Genomic DNA, 23,800 nt, shown 5'->3' on the forward strand with positions numbered 1-23,800 from the left:
GACGGACCAAAAACCCTCTGACACTCGGCAGTCTGTGGAATCTCCTCGTGACCATCCTCACTGGACTCAGGGTCTGACCCCGCTGTACTACAAAGACCCACCTCTTACCTTCTGATGAACGTTACTGCTGTGTCTGTGTCTGTGTCTGTGTGTAGCAGCATGCTGGTACAATACTGACAAAGCTGAGAACAGGAAACTGTTTTATACCCCTCCTGTGACATAAAACAAACTCTGGTTAGAGAATGCCTTTTGGCACAGATACAGGTTCAGCTTAACGTCCTCAAACCCTCACAGTAACCACTAGGAGGGAAATACAAAGCTGACCTCAGATCAGTATCCAGAGTGTGACTACATCACTTCACCGCAAACAACTGCTCTGCTTCCTCTTTCCCCTAAGGACCCCTCCCACCGTGAATTCTTATTGGCCAACTGTCCTGAAGTAGAGGTAACCGCTGGCGACGATTGTCAGCAATGATCTAAGGCAGCGTTTCCCAAAATAGGTCCTCGAGACCCGAATAGGTGCACGTTTTGGTTTTTGCGCAAACACTACACAGCTGATTCAAATGATCAAAGCTTGATGATTAGTTGGGGGGAAGAGGTGGAGAAGGAGGGAAGGATGGGGGATGAGGAGACGAGGGAAGGATGGGGGAGGAGGAGAAGAGTCAAGGATGAAGGAGAAGAGGGAAGCATGGAGGAGATGAGGGAAGGATGGGGGAGGAGGAGAAGAGGGAAGGATGGAGGAGGAGGAGAAGAGGGAAGGATGGAGGAGAAGAGGGAAGGATGGAGGAGACGAGGGAAGGATGGGGGAGGAGGAGAAGAGGGAAGGATGGAGGAGAAGAGGGAAGGATGGGGAGGAGGAGGAGGAGGAGAGGGAAGGATGGGGGAGGAGGAGAAGAGGGAAGGATGGGGGAGGAGGAGAAGAGGGAAGGATGGGGAAGGAGGAGAAGAGGGAAGGATGGGGGAGGAGGAGAAGAGGGAAGGATGGAGGAGGAGGAGGAGGAGAGGGAAGGATGGGGAGGAGGAGAAGAGGGAAGGATGGGGAGGAGGAGAAGAGGGAAGGATGGGGAGGAGGAGAAGAGGGAAGGATGGGGGGGAGGAGAAGAGGGAAGGATGGGGGAGGAGGAGAAGAGGGAAGGATGGGGGAGGAGGAGAAGAGGGAAGGATGGGGGAGGAGGAGGAGGGAGAGGGAAGGATGGGGGGGAGGAGGAGGGAGGAGAGGGAAGGATGGGGAGGAGGAGGAGGAGAGGGAAGGATGGGGGAGGAGGAGGAGGAGAGGGAAGGATGGGGGAGGAGGAGAAGAGGGAAGGATGGGGAGGAGGAGAAGAGGGAAGGATGGGGAGGAGGAGGAGAGGAAGGATGGGGAGGAGGAGGAGGAGGAGAGGGAAGGATGGGGGAGGAGGAGGAGGAGAGGGAAGGATGGGGAGGAGGAGAAGTGGGAAGGATGGGGAGGAGGAGGAGGAGAGGGAAGGATGGGGAGGAGGAGGAGGAGAGGGAAGGATGGGGGAGGAGGAGAAGAGGGAAGGATGGGGAGGAGGAGGAGGAGAGGGAAGGATGGGGGAGGAGGAGGAGGAGAGGGAAGGATGGGGGAGGAGGAGGAGGAGAGGGGAAGGATGGGGAGGAGGAGGAGGAGAGGGAAGGATGGGGGAGGAGGAGAAGAGGGAAGGATGGGGAGGAGGAGGAGAGGAAGGATGGGGGAGGAGGAGGAGGAGGAGAGGGAAGGATGGGGGAGGAGGAGGAGGAGAGGGAAGGATGGGGGAGGAGGAGAAGTGGGAAGGATGGGGGAGGAGGAGGAGAAGAGGGAAGGATGGAGGAGGAGTGGGAAGGATGGGGGAGGAGGTGTGTTTTGGTTAGGAACAGTGTGTTATGGTTGGGGACAGTGTGTTAGGAACAGTGTGTTATGGTTAGGGACAGTGTGTTAGGAACAGTGTGTTATGGTTAGGGACAGTGTGTTAGGAACAGTGTGTTATGGTTAGGGACAGTGTGTTATGGTTAGGGACAGTGTGTTATGGTTAGGGACAGTGTGTTATGGTTAGGGACAGTGTGTTTTGGTTAGGGACAGTGTGTTAGGGACAGTGTGTTATGGTTAGGGGCAGTGTGCTAGGGACAGTGTGTTATGGTTAGGGACAGTGTGTTATGGTTGGGGACAGTGTGCTAGGGACAGTGTGTTATGGTTGGGGACAGTGTGCTAGGGTCAGTGTGTTATGGTTAGGGACAGTGTGTTATGGTTAGGGACAGTGTGCTAGGGACAGTGTGTTTTGGTTAGGGACAGTGTGTTATGGTTAGGGACAGTGTGTTATGGTTGGGGACAGTGTGCTAGGGAAAGTGTGTTTTGGTTAGGGACAGTGTGTTAGGGACAGTGTGTTTTGATTAGGGACAGTGTGTTATGGTTAAGCTAAATGGCTGGTTCAGTTAGCCAGTTCCTGTCGACTTGTTGCCATGGGCAGACCGATTCGAGACTGCATTATCTGTGGTAAGCGCAAACTTACGAGGCTGGATCGTCATCTGCTCTCAGTTTACAAACGTAACACTATGAGCCAGATGTACAAAGACTATGCGGGTGTCTTTGTCTACCGAGGTGTTAGAGAATACAGCACCAGCAGAATCCCCATCCTCTGGTGACGAGACCAACCTTCCCCTGGGCAACTTCCAGGGATGGACGACAGCGGCCTTCTCCCCGGGCAACATCTCGGGATGGACGACAGCGGCCTTCTCCCCGGGCAACTTCCAGGGATGGACGACAGCGGCCTTCTCCCCGGGCAACTTCCAGGGATGGACGACAGCGGCCTTCTCCCCGGGCAACTTCCAGGGATGGACGACAGCGGCCTTCTCCCCGGGCAACTTCCAGGGATGGACGACAGCGGCCTTCTCCCCGGGCAACTTCCAGGGATGGACGACAGCGGCCTTCTCCCCGGGCAACATCTAGGGATGGACGACAGCGGCCTTCTCCCCGGGCAACTTCTAGGGATGGACGACAGCGGCCTTCTCCCGGGCAACATCTAGGGATGGACGACAGTGGCCTTCTCCCCGGGCAACTTCCAGGGATGGACGACAGCGGCCTTCTCCCCGGGCAACTTCCAGGGATGGACGACAGCGGCCTTCTCCCCGGGCAACATCTAGGGATGGACGACAGCGGCCTTCTCCCCGGGCAACATCTCGGGATGGACGACAGCGGCCTTCTCCCCGGGCAACTTCCAGGGATGGACGACAGCGGCCTTCTCCCCGGGCAACATCTAGGGATGGACGACAACGGCCTTCTCCCCGGGCAACATCTAGGGATGGACGACAACGGACTTCCAGGGACGGATGAGACCGACCTTCCTCCGGGCAACTTCCAGGGATGGACGACATCGGCCTTCTCCCCGGGCAACATCTAGGGATGGACGACAGCGGCCTTCTCCCGGGCAACATCTAGGGATGGACGACAGCGGCCTTCTCCCGGGCAACTTCCAGGGATGGACGACAGCGGCCTTCTCCCGGGCAACATCTAGGGATGGACGACAGCGGACTTCCAGGGACGGATGAGACCGACCTTCCCCGGGCAACTTCCAGGGATGGACGACAGCGGCCTTCTCCCGGTTAACTTCCAGGGATGGACGACAGCGGCCTTCTCCCGGGAACATCTCGGGATGGACGACAGCGGCCTTCTCCCGGGCAACTTCCAGGAATGGATGACAGCGGCCTTCTCCCGGGCAACATCTAGGGATGGACGACAGCGGCCTTCTCCCCTGGGCAACTTCCAGGGATGGACGACAGCGGCCTTCTCCCCCGGGCAACATCTAGGGATGGACGACAACGGACTTCCAGGGACGGATGAGACCGACCTTCCCCCGGGCAACTTCCAGGGATGGACGACAGCGGCCTTCTCCCCGGTTAATTTCCAGGGATGGACGACAGCGAGATTCCAGGGACGGACGAGAGTGGCTCTTTAAAGAGTTACCATCTCCCGAATTAAACTCTTCACCATTCCCAGTGGGTCAGAAGTTTACAAACACTATTTGGTAGCATTGCCTTTAAATTTTTTAACTTGGGTCAAACGTTTCAGGTAGTCTTCCACAAGCTTCCCACAATAAGTTGGGTGAATTTTGAACCATTCCTCCTGACATAGCAGGTGTAACCGAGTCAGGTTTGTAGGCCTCCTTGCTCGCACACGCTTTTTCAATTCTACCCACATATATTCTATAGGGTTGAGGTCAGGGCTTTGTGATGGCCACTCCAATACCTTGACTTTGTTGTCCCTTTTTGCCATTTGGAAGACCCATTTGTGGCCAAGCTTTAATTTCCTGACCGATTTCCTGAGATGTTGCTTCAATGTATCCACTTAATTTTCCCTTCTCATGACACCATCTATTTTTGTGAAGTGCACCAGTCCCTCCTGCAGCAAAGCACCCCCACAACATGATGCTGCCATCCCCATGCTTCACGGTTGGGATGGTGTTCTTCGGCTTGCAAGCCTCCCCCTCCAAACATAACGATGGTCATTATGGCCAAACAGTTCTAATTTTGTTTCATCAGACCAGAGGACATTTCTCCAAAAAGTATGATCTTTGTCCCCATTTGCAGTTGCAAACCGTAGTCTGGCTTTTTTATGGCGGTTTTGAAGCAGAGGCTTCTTCCTTGCTGAGCGGCCTTTCAGGTTATGTCGATATAGGACTCGTTTTTACTGTGGATATAGATACTTTTGTACCCATTTCCTCCAGCATCTTCACAAGGTCCTTTGCTGTTGTTCTGGGATTGATTTGCACTTTTTGCACCAAAGTATGTTAATCTCTAGGAGATAGAAAGCGTCTCCTTCCTGAGCGGTATGACGGCTGTGTGGTCCCATGGTGTTTAACCTTGCGTACTATTGTTGGTACAGATGAACATGGTACCTTCAGGCATTTGGAAATTACTCCCAATGATGAACCAGACTTGTGGAGGTCTACAATTTCTCTTCTGGGGTCTTTGCTGATTTCTTTTGATTTTCCCATGATGTCAAGCAAAGAGGCACTGAGTTTGAAGGTAGGCATTGAAATGCATCCACAGGTACACCTCCATTTGACTCAAATTATGTCAATTAGCCTATCAGAAGCTTCTAAAGCCATTACATAATTTCTGGAATTTTCCAAGCTGTTTAAAGGCACAGTCAACTTAGTGTACAGTATGTAAACTTCTGACCCACTGGAATTGATACAGTGAAATGTAAGTGAAATAATCTGTCTGTAAACAATTGTTGGAAAAATGACTTGTGTCATGCACAAAGTAGATGTCCTAACTGACTTGCCATAATTATAGTTTGTTCCAAAAATGGTTGAAAAATGACTCTAATCTAAGTGTATGTAAAGAGGGCGAGAGGGACAAGGACACTCTGTTACATTTAGAAACTACTCTCACTTATAGTACTCATACTTTGCACACAAACCACTGCCCGCTTGGAGTAAGAACTCATGGACACTCTGTTACATTTAGAAACTACTCTCACTTATAGTACTCATACTTTGCACACAAACCACTGCCCGCTTGGAGTAAGAACTCATGGACACTCTGTTACATTTAGAAACTACTCTCACTTATAGTACTCATACTTTGCACACAAACCACTGCCCGCTTGGAGTAAGAACTCATGAATGTGTTTACGTGAAAGGTCGTCTCGGAACCGGACCGCCTTTGAAAGGGGGTTGTGCCTTTCTGCGGCCCTGATTGTCCAAAATGGTTCCGACAAGTCTCATGCTGTTGTTGTTCTTTGTAGTTGTCCGGTATCCGGAACAGAACTCAAGAGTTGATTTTCCTTCCATTCGATCATGAAGCTGCCATCCCTGTCGATGGTTCCCATGGTGGTGATGATAGTAGTGTACTACGGTTTGAGCAGAGAATGGTCCCACCTCAATTAGCTTTTCTAAATACTTTAATTAGGACAGTTATTCAGCCGTACCACTGATTGTCCGGGAGGTGACTTTATCGTCTCTACCTTATGTTGAGATTCAGATTTCAAACTTTAAACGTGCAGCTGCAGCTCTACGTCTCTCTGGTCTGATGTGTTAATTCTTAATCCATCATTGTATACAGTTTGTTCAAAAGGGGTGGTTCCATCAGGCTGACATGCTCTCTGACCTCACTCAGGGGCGTGACTTGCCACTTGTATGGCTCCTAAAATCATATCCCTATCTTAACAAAAACAATTTCATCATTGTTCATATTTCGTACATGTAGTGTGTATACTTTCCAAGTTCACCTCTTGCTCCTACCTGACACGTATATCTCCAGTCCTTTAAACAGACAGTAGGGTATATATCCAGTCCTTTAAACAGACAGTAGGTTATATCTCCAGTCCTTTAGACAGACAGTAGGGTATATATCCAGTCCTTTAGACAGACAGTAGGGTATATCTCCAGTCCTTTAGACAGACAGTAGGGTATATCTCCAGTCCTTTAGACAGACAGTAGGGTATATCTCCAGTCCTTTAAACAGACAGTAGGGTATATATCCAGTCCTTTAAACAGACAGTAGGGTATATATCCAGTCCTTTAGACAGACAGTAGGGTATATCTCCAGTCCTTTAAACAGACAGTAGGGTATATCTCCAGTCCTTTAGACAGACAGTAGGGTATATCTCCAGTCCTTTAAACAGACAGTAGGGTATATCTCCAGTCCTTTAGACAGACAGTAGGGTATATCTCCAGTCCTTTAGACAGTAGGGTATATCTCCAGTCCTTTAGACAGTAGGGTATATCTCCAGTCCTTTAGACAGACAGTAGGGTATATCTCCAGTCCTTTAGACAGACAGTAGGGTACATATCCAGTCCTTTAGACAGACAGTAGGGTATATATCCAGTCCTTTAGACAGACAGTAGGGTATATCTCCAGTCCTTTAGACAGACAGTGGGGTATATCTCCAGTCCTTTAAACAGACAGTAGGGTATATCTCCAGTCCTTTAAACAGACAGTAGGGTATATCTCCAGTCCTTTAAACAGACAGTAGGGTATATCTCCAGTCCTTTAGACAGACAGTAGGGTATATATCCAGTCCTTTAGACAGACAGTAGGGTATATCTCCAGTCCTTTAAACAGACAGTAGGGTATATATCCAGTCCTTTAGACAGACAGTAGGGTATATCTCCAGTCCTTTAAACAGACAGTAGGGTATATCTCCAGTCCTTTAGACAGACAGTAGGGTATATCTCCAGTCCTTTAGACAGACAGTAGGGTATATCTCCAGTCCTTTAGACAGACCAGTCCTTTAGACAGACAGTAGGGTATATCTCCAGTCCTTTAGACAGACAGTAGGGTACATATCCAGTCCTTTAGACAGACAGTAGGGTATATATCCAGTCCTTTAGACAGACAGTAGGGTATATCTCCAGTCCTTTAGACAGACAGTGGGGTATATCTCCAGTCCTTTAAACAGACAGTAGGGTATATCTCCAGTCCTTTAGACAGACAGTAGGCTATATCTCCAGTCCTTTAGACAGACAGTAGGCTATATCTCCAGTCCTTTAGACAGTAGGGTATATCTCCAGTCCTTTAGACAGTAGGGTATATCTCCAGTCCTTTAAACAGACAGTAGGGTATATCTCCAGTCCTTTAAACAGACAGTAGGGTATATCTCCAGTCCTTTAGACAGACAGTAGGGTATATATCCAGTCCTTTAGACAGACAGTAGGGTATATCTCCAGTCCTTTAGACAGTAGGGTATATCTCCAGTCCTTTAGACAGACAGTAGGGTATATATCCAGTCCTTTAAACAGACAGTAGGGTATATCTCCAGTCCTTTAGACAGACAGTAGGGTATATCTCCAGTCCTTTAGACAGACAGTAGGGTATATCTCCAGTCCTTTAAACAGACAGTAGGGTATATCTCCAGTCCTTTAGACAGTAGGGTATATCTCCAGTCCTTTAGACAGACAGTAGGGTATATATCCAGTCCTTTAAACAGACAGTAGGGTATATCTCCAGTCCTTTAAACAGACAGTAGGGTATATCTCCAGTCCTTTAAACAGACAGTAGGGTATATCTCCAGTCCTTTAAACAGACAGTAGGGTATATCTCCAGTCCTTTAAACAGACAGTAGGGTATATCTCCAGTCCTTTAGACAGACAGTAGGGTATATCTCCAGTCCTTTAGACAGACAGTAGGGTATATATCCAGTCCTTTAAACAGACAGTAGGGTATATCTCCAGTCCTTTAGACAGACAGTAGGGTATATCTCCAGTCCTTTAAACAGACAGTAGGGTATATCTCCAGTCCTTTAAACAGACAGTAGGGTATATCTCCAGTCCTTTAAACAGACAGTAGGGTATATCTCCAGTCCTTTAAACAGACAGTAGGGTATATCTCCAGTCCTTTAGACAGACAGTAGGGTATATATCCAGTCCTTTAGACAGACAGTAGGGTATATCTCCAGTCCTTTAAACAGACAGTAGGGTATATCTCCAGTCCTTTAGACAGACAGTAGGGTATATCTCCAGTCCTTTAAACAGACAGTAGGGTATATCTCCAGTCCTTTAGACAGACAGTAGGGTATATCTCCACTCCAGTCTCTCCCTTTCTGATTAACAATTCAACAGGCTGTTCATCAGTGACCACAAAAGAAACAATATTTACTTCCAAAACAACTTTATTTAAATGTGCTTATTTTTTATTAGAAATCTGAAGGGCTTTACAAACTCATGCCTAACAGAACTGTGTGTCTCTGTCTTTAAGCAGTAGACCATTTAGGTAGCTGGTTTCCCAGGATGACCTGTCTGTCCACTCCCGTCTCTGAGATGGCTGCCAGGCGGACCACGCCTCCACTGGACCCATCTCTCTCCATAGCCAGGGACAGGGCTGTCGGGGGAATAATATAGTTAACATGATAACAGGGCTGTCGGGGGAATAATATAGTTAACATGATAACAGGGCTGTCGGGGGAATAATATAGTTAACATGATAACAGGGCTGTCGGAGGAATAATATAGTTAACATGATAACAGGGCTGTCGGGGGAATAATATAGTTAACATGATAACAGGGCTGTCGGGGGAATAATATAGTTAACATGATAACAGGGCTGTCGGGGGAATAATATAGTTAACATGATAACAGGGCTGTCGGGGAATAATATAGTTAACATGATAACAGGGCTGTCGGGGGAATAATATAGTTAACATGATAACAGGGCTGTCGGGGGAATAATATAGTTAACATGATAACAGGGCTGTCGGGGGAATAATATAGTTAACATGATAACAGGGCTGTCGGGGAATAATATAGTTAACATGATAACAGGGCTGTCGGGGGAATAATATAGTTAACATGATAACAGGGCTGTCGGGGGAATAATATAGTTAACATGATAACAGGGCTGTCGGGGGGGAATAATATAGTTAACATGATAACAGGGCTGTCGGGGGAATAATATAGTTAACATGATAACAGGGCTGTCGGGGAATAATATAGTTAACATGATAACAGGGCTGTCGGGGAATAATATAGTTAACATGATAACAGGGCTGTCGGGGAATAATATAGTTAACATGATAACAGGGCTGTCGGGGGAATAATATAGTTAACATGATAACAGGGCTGTCGGGGGAATAATATAGTTAACATGATAACAGGGCTGTCGGGGGAATAATATAGTTAACATGATAACAGGGCTGTCGGAGGAATAATATAGTTAACATGATAACAGGGCTGTCGGGGTATAATATAGTTAACATGATAACAGGGCTGTCGGAGGAATAATATAGTTAACATGATAACAGGGCTGTCGGGGAATAATATAGTTAACATGATAACGGGGCTGTCGGGGGAATAATATAGTTAACATGATAACGGGGCTGTCGGGGGAATAATATAGTTAACATGATAACGGGCTGTCGGAGGAATAATATAGTTAACATGATAACGGGGCTGTCGGGGAATAATATAGTTAACATGATAACGGGGCTGTCGGAGGAATAATATAGTTAACATGATAACAGGGCTGTCGGGGGAATAATATAGTTAACATGATAACAGGGCTGTCGGGGGAATAATATAGTTAACATGATAACAGGGCTGTCGGGGGAATAATATAGTTAACATGATAACAGGGCTGTCGGGGGAATAATATAGTTAACATGATAACAGGGCTGTCGGGGGAATAATATAGTTAACATGATAACAGGGCTGTCGGGGGAATAATATAGTTAACATGATTACAGGGCTGTCGGGGGAATAATATAGTTAACATGATAACAGGGACAGGGCTGTCGGGGGAATAATATAGTTAACATGATAACAGGGCTGTCGGGGAATAATATAGTTAACATGATAACAGGGCTGTCGGGGGAATAATATAGTTAACATGATAACAGGGCTGTCGGGGGAATAATATAGTTAACATGATAACGGGGCTGTCGGGGGAATAATATAGTTAACATGATACCGGGCATGTCTGGGGAATAATATAGTTAACATGATAACGGGGCTGTCGGGGGAATAATATAGTTAACATGATAACAGGGCTGTCGGGGGAATAATATAGTTAACATGATAACAGGGCTGTCGGGGGAATAATATAGTTAACATGATAACAGGGCTGTCGGGGAATAATATAGTTAACATGATAACAGGGCTGTCGGGGGAATAATATAGTTAACATGATAACAGGGCTGTCGGGGTATAATATAGTTAACATGATAACAGGGCTGTCGGGGAATAATATAGTTAACATGATAACAGGGCTGTCGGGGAATAATATAGTTAACATGATAACAGGGCTGTCGGGGGAATAATATAGTTAACATGATAACAGGGCTGTCGGGGGAATAATATAGTTAACATGATAACAGGGCTGTCGGGGGAATAATATAGTTAACATGATAACAGGGCTGTCGGGGGAATAATATAGTTAACATGATAACAGGGCTGTCGGGGGAATAATATAGTTAACATGATAACAGGGCTGTCGGAGGAATAATATAGTTAACATGATAACAGGGCTGTCGGGGGAATAATATAGTTAACATGATAACAGGGCTGTCGGAGGAATAATATAGTTAACATGATAACAGGGCTGTCGGGGGAATAATATAGTTAACATGATAACAGGGCTGTCGGGTGAATAATATAGTTAACATGATAACAGGGCTGTCGGAGGAATAATATAGTTAACAGTTCATTTAATGATAGTTAATATAAGATAACAAGTTAATATTATAGTTAATAAGTTAATATAGTTACTATTATAAAACAGTTAATATAATAATAGCAGTTTAATATTTTTTTTATGTAATAAAAGCTTTAAATATGTATTTCCGTTAGAACACTCTGTTATTACTTAGAATTTATTTAGTGTTGTTTACACTGTTTATACTACTGTAATCTGACAGCACCTGTTTATACTACTGTAATCTAACAGCACCTGTTTATACTACTGTAATCTAACAGTACCTGTTTATAATACTGTAATCTAACAGCACCTGTTTATACTACTGTAATCTAACAGCACCCGTTTATACTACTGTAATCTAACAGCACCTCTTTATAATACTGTAATCTAACAGCACCTGTTTATAATACTGTAATCTGACAGCACCTGTTTATAATACTGTAATCTGACAGCACCTGTTTATAATACTGTAATCTGACAGCACCTGTTTATAATACTGTAATCTAACAGCACCTGTTTATAATACTGTAATCTGACAGCACCTCTTTATAATACTGTAATCTGACAGCACCTCTTTATAATACTGTAATCTAACAGCACCTGTTTATAATACTGTAATCTGACAGCACCTGTTTATAATACTGTAATCTGACAGCACCTGTTTATAATACTGTAATCTGACAGCACCTGTTTATAATACTGTAATCTGACAGCACCTGTTTATAATACTGTAATATGAGAGGCACCTGTTATAATACTGTAATCTGACAGCACCTGTTATAATACTGTAATCTGACAGCACCTCTTTATAATACTGTAATCTAACAGCACCTCTTTATAATACTGTAATCTGACAGCACCTGTTTATAATACTGTAATCTAACAGCACCTGTTTATAATACTGTAATCTGACAGCACCTGTTTATAATACTGTAATCTGACAGCACCTGTTTATAATACTGTAATCTGACAGCACCTGTTTATAATACTGTAATCTGACAGCACCTGTTTATAATACTGTAATCTGACAGCACCTGTTATAATACTGTAATCTGACAGCACCTGTTTATAATACTGTAATCTGACAGCACCTGTTTATAATACTGTAATCTGACAGCACCTGTTTATAATACTGTAATCTGACAGCACCTGTTTATAATACTGTAATCTGACAGCACCTGTTTATAATACTGTAATCTGACAGCACCTGTTTATAATACTGTAATCTGACAGCACCTGTTTATAATACTGTAATCTAACAGCACCTGTTTATAATACTGTAATCTAACAGCACCTGTTTGTCACACATCTGGCCTAGAGTAGGTGGACAACTACAAATACCTGGTTAGACTGTAAACTCTCCTTCCAGACTCACATTAAGCATCTCCAATCTAAAACCGGCTTCCTATTTCGCAACAAAGCATCCTTAACTCATGCTGCCAAACATACCCTCGTAAAACTGACTATCCTACCGATCCTTGACTTCGGTGATGTAATTTACAAAATAGCCTCCAACACTCTACTCAGCAAATTGGATGCAGTCTATCACAGTGCCATCCGTTTTGTCACCAAAGCCCCATATACTACCCACCACTGCGACCTGTGTGCTCTCGTTGACTGGCCCTCGCTTCATATTCGTCGCCAAACCCACTGGCTCCAGGTCATCTATAAGTCTTTGCTAGGTGAAGCCCCACCTTATCTCAGCTCACCTGTCACCATAGCAACACCCACCCGTACGTAGCATGCGCTCCAGTCTCAAAACTGAACAAGATTTGTTTTGTGTTTGTACCTCCAGATACCAGGCGAAGACACTGGTCCTTTGTCATGTTGGGTTTGTAGTTGGAGTCCATGTAACCATAGATATAGGTGGATCCTGACCCTCCAACTGATACAGGCTGTCTGACCAGCATACCTCCTACTGGGACAGTGTACACCTGGGGGGGAGGGGGGGGAAGTGTCGCGAGAATTATGTTCTCAATGTTCATTAACCGATTCAATTAAACTACTCAGTCTGTTAATCAGACAAGATACTGATTGAAACGAAACAGACCGAGGCCCAGCTAAAATAGTCCATAAGGTCTATTCACGGGAACGTCCTGGTCTGTTGAACAAAACAATTCATTTTATACTGACTTCTCATGTACACACACTAACACACACACACACACATTCACACTAACATATTCACACTAACATACACACACTAACATACACACACATTCACACTAACATACACACACATTCACACTAACATAGACACACATTCACACTAACATACACACACATTCACACTAACACACACACACATTCACACTAACATACACACACACATTCACACTAACATACACACACATTCACACTAACATACACACACATTCACACACACATTCACACTAACATAGACACACATTCACACTAACATACACACACATTCACACTAACATAGACACACACATTCACACTAACACACACACACATTCACACTAACATAGACACACACATTCACACTAACATAGACACACACACATTCACACACACATAGACACACACATTCACACTAACATTCACACTAACATACACACACATTCACACTAACATACACACACACATTCACACTCACACACACACATTCACACAAATATACGCACACACATTCACACTAACATACACACACACACACATTCACACTAACATACACATTCACACTAACATACACACGCACATTCACACTAACATAGACACACACATTCACACTAACATAGACACACACATTCACACTAATATACACACACACATTCACATTAACATACACAGACACACATTCACACAAATATACACACACATTCACATAAACACACACACACACTTTCACACTAACATACACGCACACACATTCACACACATTCACACAAACATACATTCACACCATGTCCTGCTACCCAGCCGACAAAGATTAGGGGATTCCGTTACTCCCCATCCTCCCTCTTCAAATAAATTCCATCAACAGGGAGAGAAGCGAAAAAAGAGTGTGTGTGTGTGTGTGTGTGTGTGTGTGTGACTGACTGACTGACTGACTGACTGACTGACTGACTGACTGACTGACTGACTGACTGATACAGGCTGTCTGACTGACTGACTGACTGACTGACTGACTGATACAGGCTGTCTGACCAGCATACCTATATCTCCTACTGGACAAGAGGGAGAGAAGGACAGAGTAAGTATTGAGTAGTGTCTGGTAGTGGAGAGAGTAAGTACTGAGTAAGTACTGAGTAGTGTCTGATAGTGGAGAGAGAAAGACAGAGTAAGTACTGAGTAGTGTCTGATAGTGGAGAGAGTAAGTACTGAGTAAGTAGAGTAGTGTCTGATAGTGGAGAGAGTAAGTATTGAGTAGTGTCTGGTAGTGGAGAGAGTAAGTATAGAGTAGTGTCTGATAGTGGAGAGAGAAGGACAGAGTAAGTAGAGTAGTGTATGATAGTGAGAGAGAAGGACAGAGTAAGTACTGAGTAGTGTCTGATAGTGGAGAGAGTAAGTACTGAGTAGTGTCTGATAGTGGAGAGAGTAAATAATGAGTAGTGTCTGGTAGTGAAGAGAGAGAAGGACAGAGTAAGTATTGAGTAGTGTCTGATAGTGGAGAGAGAAGGACAGAGTAAGTACTGAGTAGTGTCTGATAGTGGAGAGAGAGAAGGACAGAGTAAGTACTGAGTAGTGTCTGATAGTGGACAGAGTAAGTACTGAGTAGTGTCTGATAGTGGAGAGAGAAAGTACTGAGTAGTGTCTGATAGTGGAGAGAGAAGGACAGAGTAAGTAGAGTAGTGTCTGATAGTGGAGAGAGAAAGTACTGAGTAGTGTCTGATAGTGGAGAGAGAAAGTACTGAGTAGTGTCTGATAGTGGAGAGAGAAGGACAGAGTAAGTAGAGTAGTGTCTGATAGTGGAGAGAGAAGGACAGAGTAAGTATTGAGTAGTGTCTGATAGTGGAGAGAGAAGGACAGAGTAAGTACTGAGTAGTGTCTGATAGTGGAGAGAGAAAGTACTGAGTAGTGTCTGATAGTGGAGAGAGTAAGTACTGAGTAAGTACTGAGTAGTGTCTGATAGTGGAGAGAGAAGGACAGAGTAAGTACTGAGTAGTGTCTGATAGTGGAGAGAGAAGGACAGAGTAAGTACTGAGTAGTGTCTGATAGTGGAGAGAGTAAGTACTGAGTAAGTACTGAGTAGTGTCTGATAGTGGAGAGAGAAGGACAGAGTAAGTACTGAGTAGTGTCTGATAGTGGAGAGAGTAAGTACTGAGTAGTGTCTGATAGTGGAGAGAGTAAGTAGAGTAGTGTCTGATAGTGGAGAGAGAGAAGGACAGAGTAAGTATTGAGTAGTGTCTGATAGTGGAGAGAGAAGGACAGAGTAAGTATTGAGTAGTGTCTGATAGTGGAGAGAGTAAGTAGAGTAGTGTCTGATAGTGGAGAGAGAGAAGGACAGAGTAAGTACTGAGTAGTGTCTGATAGTGGAGAGAGTAAGTACTGAGTAGTGTCTGATAGTGGAGAGAGTAAGTACTGAGTAGTGTCTGATAGTGGAGAGAGAAGGACAGAGTAAGTACTGAGTAGTGTCTGATAGTGGAGAGAGTAAGTACTGAGTAGTGTCTGATAGTGGAGAGAGTAAGTAGAGTAGTGTCTGATAGTGGAGAGAGAGAAGGACAGAGTAAGTACTGAGTAGTGTCTGATAGTGGAGAGAGAAGGACAGAGTAAGTACTGAGTAGTGTCTGATAGTGGAGAGAGTAAGTACTGAGTAGTGTCTGATAGTGGAGAGAGTAAGTACTGAGTAGTGTCTGATAGTGGAGAGAGTAAGTACTGAGTAGTGTCTGATAGTGGAGAGAGAGAAGGACAGAGTAAGTACTGAGTAGTGTCTGATAGTGGAGAGTCTAACCTGTCCTCCCCGTCTCTTGTCCCATCCCGCCACGATGATCCCGGCCATCAGCTCCTCTCTGTACCTATAGCAGGACGCCTTAAATAGATTGGCAGCTGTCTGGACCAATGGGGCTTCATCCAGCTCAATACTGGGGAAGAGAGGGAGGAAGTGTGGATACAGTAGAGGACAGTGTGTACCTAACATACTGATTCCACTTGTACTGATACGTGGTTGAACTGTAAATATAGTCTACCTGTGGAACCCCAGCTGGTAGGTAACAACATCAGCTATAGCCTGAGTATCGGCAGCAGAACCAGACCGACAGCAGAAGATTCTGTCATGAATAGGAGTCAACTTGTCTGTCACACGGTTGGCTATGTAGGCCCTAGAAAAAGAGAGAGAGAGAGGTCAGAGAGAGAGAGAGACAGAGAGAGAGAGAGAGGTGAGAGAGAGACCGAGAGAGAGAGAGAGACAGAGAGAGAGAGAGGTGAGAGAGAGACCGAGAGAGAGAGAGAGACAGAGACAGAGAGAGGTGAGAGACAGAGACAGAGAGAGGTGAGAGACAGAGAGAGGTGAGAGAGAGAGAGAGAGAGAGAGACAGAGAGAGGTGAGAGAGAGAGACAGAGAGGTGAGAGAGAGAGACAGAGAGAGGTGACAGAGAGAGGTGACAGAGAGAGACAGAGAGAGACAGAGAGAGACAGAGAGAGACAGAGAGAGACAGAGACAGAGAGAGGTGAGAGAGAGAGACAGAGAGAGGTGAGAGAGAGAGACAGAGAGAGACAGAGAGAGAGAGAGAGAGACAGAGACAGAGAGAGGTGAGAGAGAGAGACAGAGAGAGGTGAGAGAGAGAGAGAGAGGTGAGAGAGAGACCGAGAGAGAGAGACAGAGACAGAGAGAGGTGAGAGAGAGAGACAGAGAGAGACAGAGAGAGACAGAGAGAGACAGAGAGAGACAGAGAGAGACAGAGAGACGGTTAGATACACACACTAGGGCTGAATGATTGTTCATAATGGTTGGTTACACAACTATACAATCAGGTGAAAATAATCATGACAATGGTCTTAACACATTGCCTTTAGGGAGGGGATAGTAGTAGTTTATCCAATAGAAGTTTATTATTTTTTACATGAAGTGGATAAAGTTGGTCATTTTACGAGCAGAACTTCATTTCCAAAAGTCCAAACCATTTGTTTTCGAGACAGGGGTTTCATCACTAGGTATGACAGTCTTTTCTTTATGCATTACAAGCTCATCAACAAAAATTACTACTATCACAATAACTGTAGCCATTTGTAGGAAATGAATTGTTAGACAAAATACCATAATGGTCACATCCCTAACACACACAGACATCTCAGTGAGTGAGTGAGTGAGTGAGTGAGTGAGTGAGTGAGTGAGTCAGACAGACAGACAGACAGAATCACGGGCTAAAATAGAAATCAGTTCTATTATTGACACAGATCACGCTGCCAGTCCTGCCTCTCCCATCTCCTCATTGGTTTATAGAAGCAGGTACCCACGTGCCATCTCCTCATTGGTTATACCCACGTGCCATCTCCTCATTGGTTATACCCACGTGGGTGACTGAAGACGAACGAGGTCGGTGGCAGTAATGCACCTAATTTATGAAAGTTGCCAATTGCAATATAAAGTCAAGAGAAAAAGCCTGGAAGGAGGAGAGACGATTCGGTTGACCGTTTTATGTGTGGATTAATTGGCGGAGTAGAAAGCCTTTGTGCTTTTTAGGTAAAATAACAACTCAATATTTATATCCCAGGACTAATTAGCTTGCTAGCTCTCTCTCGCTTGCAAGTGCAAGCTACCGAGCTAAATTACTATAAATGTTTAATGCTTTTCGACCTGTCCCCAAATTAATGTCATTGGTTCAGAGTTTGTTTTGATATTTTAACCTGCGTGTCGTGTTTGGTGTGGGGGGGACAAAATACATTTTGGGTTCCGGTTTGGGTTCCGTGTTACAGACAACTCACCCAGTAGTAGTACGGGAGTCTGCACCAATCACCACACCTCCATCATACTCCACTGCCATAATGGTGGTCTGAGAGAGAAAGAGAGAGAGACAGAAAGAGAGAGAGACAGAGAGCGAGACAGAAAGAGAGCGAGAGACAGAAAGAGAGCGAGAGACAGAAAGAGAGCGAGAGACAGAAAGAGAGCGAGAGACAGAAAGAGAGCGAGAGACAGAAAGAGAGCGAGAGACAGAAAGAGACATGTAAACATAGGGTTATATAGGGTTAACATATAGATAACATATATAATATATAGGGTTATATAGAGAACATATAGAATATATATGGTTATGTAGATAACATATAGAATATATAGGGTTAACATATAGAATATATAGGGATATAGGGTTAGCATATAGAATATATAGGGTTAACATAATATGTAGGGTTATATAGAGAACATATATAATATATAGGGTTATATAGGGCTATATAGATAACATATAGAATATATAGGGTTATATAGGGATATAGGGTTAGCATATAGAATATATAGGGTTATATAGGGTTAACATAATATGTAGGGTTATATAGAGAACATATATAATATATAGGGTTATATAGAGAACATATAGAATATATAGGGTTATATAGGGTTAACATATAGAATATATAGGGATATAGGGTTAGCATATAGAATATATAGGCTTATATAGGGTTAACATAATATGTAGGGTTATATAGAGAACATATATAATATATAGGGTTATATAGATAATATATAGGGTTATATAGGGTTAACATATAGAATATATAGGGTTATATAGATAACATATAGAATATATAGGGTTATATAGAGACCATATATTATATAGATAACATAATATATAGGTTTATATAGATAACATATAGAATATATAGGGCTATATAGATAACATATAGAATATATAGGGTTATATAGGGATAACATATAGAATATATAGGGTTATATAGATAACATATAGAATATATAGGGTTATATAGAGAACATATAGAATATATAGGGTTATATAGGGTTATATAGAGAACATATATAATATATAGGGTTAACATATAGAATATATAGGGTTATATAGGGTTAACATATAGAATATATAGGGTTATATAGGGTTAACATATAGAATATATAGGGATAACATATAGAATATATAGGGTTATATAGAGAACATATATAATATATAGGGTTATGTAGATAACATGGGATATAGGGTTAACATATAGAATATATAGGGTTATATAGATAGCATATATAATATATAGGGTTATATAGATTGCATATATAATATATAGGGTTATATAGAAAACATATATAATATATAGGGTTATATAGATAGCATATATAATATATAGGGTTAACATATAGAACATAGAGAGAACTTTCTGAATGCACTGTGTGTTTTCATCTTGTTCACATGCTTCTGGTGATAGAAATCAGAACGACACTACCAGGGCTTTGAGAAGGTGATCTGAACGACACTACCAGGGCTTTGAGAAGGTGATCTGAACACACTACCAGGGCTTTGAGAAGGTGATCTGAACGACACTAACAGGGCTTTGAGAAGGTGATCTGAACGACACTACCAGGGCTTTGAGAAGGTGATCTGAACACACTACCAGGGCTTTGAAAAGGTGATCTGAACGACACTACCAGGGCTTTGAGAAGGTGATCTGAACACACTACCAGGGCTTTGAGAAGGTGATCTGAACGACACTAACAGGGCTTTGAGAAGGTGATCTGAACGACACTAACAGGGCTTTGAAAAGGTGATCTGAACACACTACCAGGGCTTTGAAAAGGTGATCTGAACGACACTAACAGGGCTTTGAAAAGGTGATCTGAACGACACTACCGGGGCTTTGAAAAGGTGATCTGAACGACACTAACAGGGCTTTGAGAAGGTGATCTGAACGACACTACCAGGGCTTTGAGAAGGTGATCTGAACGACACTACCAGGGCTTTGAAAAGGTGATCTGAACGACACTACCAGGGCTTTGAAAAGGTGATCTGAACGACACTACCAGGGCTTTGAGAAGGTGATCTGAACGACACTACCAGGGCTTTGAGAAGGTGATCTGAACGACACTACCAGGGCTTTGAGAAGGTGATCTGAACGACACTACCAGGGCTTTGAAAAGGTGATCTGAACGACACTACCAGGGCTTTGAAAAGGTGATCTGAACGACACTACCAGGGCTTTGAGAAGGTGATCTGAACGACACTACCAGGGCTTTGAGAAGGTGATCTGAACGACACTACCAGGGCTTTGAGAAGGTGATCTGAACGACACTACCAGGGCTTTGAAAAGGTGATCTGAACGACACTAACAGGGCTTTGAGAAGGTGATCTGAACGACACTACCAGGGCTTTGAGAAGGTGATCTGAACACACTACCAGGGCTTTGAAAAGGTGATCTGAACGACACTAACAGGGCTTTGAAAAGGTGATCTGAACGACACTAACAGGGCTTTGAAAAGGTGATCTGAACGACACTACCAGGGCTTTGAAAAGGTGATCTGAACGACACTACCAGGGCTTTGAGAAGGTGATCTGAACGACACTACCAGGGCTTTGAGAAGGTGATCTGAACGACACTACCAGGGCTTTGAGAAGGTGATCTGAACGACACTAACAGGGCTTTGAAAAGGTGATCTGAACGACACTACCAGGGCTTTGAGAAGGTGATCTGAACACACTACCAGGGCTTTGAGAAGGTGATCTGAACGACACTACCAGGGCTTTGAGAAGGTGATCTGAACGACACTACCAGGGCTTTGAGAAGGTGATCTGAACGACACTAACAGGGCTTTGAAAAGGTGATCTGAACACACTACCAGGGCTTTGAGAAGGTGATCTGAACGACACTACCAGGGCTTTGAGAAGGTGATCTGAACGACACTACCAGGGCTTTGAGAAGGTGATCTGAACACACTACCAGGGCTTTGAGAAGGTGATCTGAACGACACTACCAGGGCTTTGAGAAGGTGATCTGAACGACACTACCAGGGCTTTGAAAAGGTGATCTGAACGACACTAACAGGGCTTTGAAAAGGTGATCTGAACACACTACCAGGGCTTTGAGAAGGTGATCTGAACACACTACCAGGGCTTTGAGAAGGTGATCTGAACACACTACCAGGGCTTTGAGAAGGTGATCTGAACACACTAACAGGGCTTTGAAAAGGTGATCTGAACGACACTAACAGGGCTTTTGGCCGACATTCTTCACGTCTATGAAACATTTGATCTCCTCTGTTACCAAAACTAAAATGTGTTATGAAAAGAGCGCCCCAAGATTTGTAGACTTTACGCTTCCCAAAAATATTTTTAAAATCGCGTTGTTTAGAAGGTACGCAAAGGCGAATCGAGTTCTTGCACAGGCGCACTTCACAGAGTAGGCGTTCCCGAACGGACATATGCAGATGTCTGTCAAAACAGGCCAATAGGATCTCACTACCTGGTGCTTGGCTCTGCCCACTATGACTGACTTGTTACCATTAGAAACGACAGGCTGTGGTCTGTCATGGTTTACTTATAAAAATATATGGTTAAGTTTTGTTCAAACGTAACTAATCAAAAATAATTAGCCAACGGTCTCAACTTAACTAAATTAGTTGTATGAGATGGCTAGAAATGATAATGAATGAACTTGGGTTTGATGGAGAGGCTATCATTAGTAATTTAGCTAGCAATGACTGTCGCCAGAAGTGCTGTCTCATTCAACGTGGGTAACAAAGTTCTGGCTAACTTGCTAACTTTGCACTGGTACAACCTATCTGGACCGGTTTCAGCCACACCATGCGGACCACTTACCCCGGTGCTGACTTCCTTCGTGGTCCAGTCCGGTGCCATGTCGCTACCGGAGGAGAGCTGACCGAACCGCATCGCCGTTGCTGCCGCCATTTTGAAACCACTTATTTAGTGAAACGTCCAGGGTTGCCAGGTCAAGATAAAAAAATGTGCTTTCCCCCTGACTACTTTAAAACCCGCACTCACATCAAATGTATTTATAAAGCCCTTCTTACATCAGCTGATATCTCACAGTGCTGCCTGCACACAAGGTCTGAATAGGAGCCTACATTGTGATTTTTTTTTAACAGCAAGAGATGGGTTGACACATTTCGTCAATAAACCCATTTTCTATAACGTTATCGAGCGAATTAAGAAGGAATCTCGATTTAACTTCTAACGACCTTTGAAGCTAAATTCAGTTTTCCATCAAAATAATAGTTATTGCTAGCTAATGTATTTGAATGTCGCAAGAGAAAATATAATTTGCCCTTATTGAACTTCAAAAAACGAACGTTACTAGAATAGGCTACTGGGGATGGGGTCATAATTTCAAACACCGAATGAAATATTAATAATATGGATTTGAACAGAATAGGCCTATGCTTGTCAACAACAGCCAGTGTTTTTTTTTGTTTATTTGACCTGTTGCCTAATCTAACTGACTATTACCTTCAATCTAATGCATTCTAACAGCTGATCGACAATTGCGATAAAACTGTGACTGTGATCACAATTGATAACTTCCCATTTCATGAACTAAACATGGTCATTAAGAACTGCATGATGACACAAACCATCAACTGAAGTTACAGGCTATTTATTAAATCAGTTTGACAGCTTCAGGTAAGCTGCACAAGTGGCACAAATTGATTTGCACTGACTCCAGTGGTATCGTCATTTCAACATATTTATCGTAGCCTATAAAACGGTAGGCTACAGGAGCCTACATTGTCATAGAAAGTAATAGGCTAATTAATGGCCAACAGATGCAAATGTGTCTATGGTTTACTATAAGCAGTTGATATGGTTTACTATAAGCAGTTGATATGGTTTACTATAAGCAGTTGGTATGGTTTACTATAAGCAGTTGGTATGGTTTACTATAAGCAGTTGATATGGTTTACTATAAGAAGTTGGTATGGTTTACTATAAGCAGTTGGTATGGTTTACTATAAGCAGTTGATATGGTTTACTATAAGCAGTTGATATGGTTTACTATAAGCAGTTGGTATGGTTTACTATAAGCAGTTGATATGGTCTGCATCTCTCCCCAGCAGGACAAGAGTGGCACACCCGTTTGGCCACTCTTGTCCTGCTGGGGAGAGATGCAGAGGCACTGGGGAAGCTAAACACCCGTTTGGCCACTCTTGTCCTGCTGGGGAGAGATGCAGAGCTGTTTCTTATTCTTCTATATGTAGGCCTTAAAGGTTTTTAGGTAAAATAACCCAATCAAAATGGAAAGCTCCCTGAATGTGGGAATATGCCAGGCCTAATGTATAGATAATAGAACAAAAATTAACAAAACGTTTAAGAGATCAGATATTTTGTTTATAAATACTTTGCTTACCCACCTCATTCCTTTCTTTTAGCATGTGAGTTAACATAGCATGTATGTTAGAATAGTAAGTATACCATAATGCTTTCAAGATGTCTTTTCAGATTCCACAATGATTAAAATCCACAACAATAATCGAGAATTTCAATAAGCATTTTTCTACGGCTGGCCATGCTTTCCACCTAGCTACCCCAACCCCGGTCAACTTCACCCAAACCCAGATAGCTGAAGTTCTGAAAGAGCTGCAAAATCTGGACTCCTACAAATCAGCTGGGCTTGACAATCTGGACCCTCTCTTTGTAAATTTATCCGCAATTGTTGCAGCTCCTATTACTAGCCTGTTCAACCTCTCTTTCATATCGTCCGAGATCCCTAAAGATTGGAAAGCTACCGCGGTCATCCCCGTCTTCAAAGGGGATGACACTCTAGACCCGAACTGTTACAG

The 23,800-nt window shown here is 43.7% G+C and overlaps 1 protein-coding gene and 1 long non-coding RNA gene across 2 annotated transcripts; one reads left to right on the forward strand and one right to left on the reverse strand.

Moving 5' to 3' along the window:
* Positions 1 to 8,572: 8,572 nt before the first annotated feature.
* Positions 8,573 to 21,970, reverse strand: LOC118375549 (proteasome subunit beta type-6-like). Its single transcript, XM_052513764.1, has 6 exons — positions 21,822 to 21,970; positions 17,995 to 18,062; positions 16,260 to 16,391; positions 16,025 to 16,154; positions 12,899 to 13,043; positions 8,573 to 8,799 (listed from the first exon to the last, which is right to left on the reverse strand). Exons 1-6 carry the CDS (start codon positions 21,909 to 21,911, stop codon positions 8,672 to 8,674), a joined length of 693 nt encoding a protein of 230 aa, XP_052369724.1. The 5' UTR covers positions 21,912 to 21,970; the 3' UTR covers positions 8,573 to 8,671.
* On the forward strand, positions 19,461 to 20,975 carry LOC127927417 (uncharacterized). The gene is made up of 5 exons (XR_008127323.1): positions 19,461 to 19,571; positions 19,706 to 19,773; positions 19,875 to 19,908; positions 20,283 to 20,417; positions 20,588 to 20,975. It is a non-coding gene; the product is annotated as an uncharacterized LOC127927417 (long non-coding RNA).
* Positions 21,971 to 23,800: the final 1,830 nt, after the last annotated feature.

This window comes from Oncorhynchus keta, unplaced genomic scaffold, assembly GCF_023373465.1.
Source record: "Oncorhynchus keta strain PuntledgeMale-10-30-2019 unplaced genomic scaffold, Oket_V2 Un_scaffold_14044_pilon_pilon, whole genome shotgun sequence".
Classification (NCBI taxonomy): domain Eukaryota; kingdom Metazoa; phylum Chordata; class Actinopteri; order Salmoniformes; family Salmonidae; genus Oncorhynchus; species Oncorhynchus keta.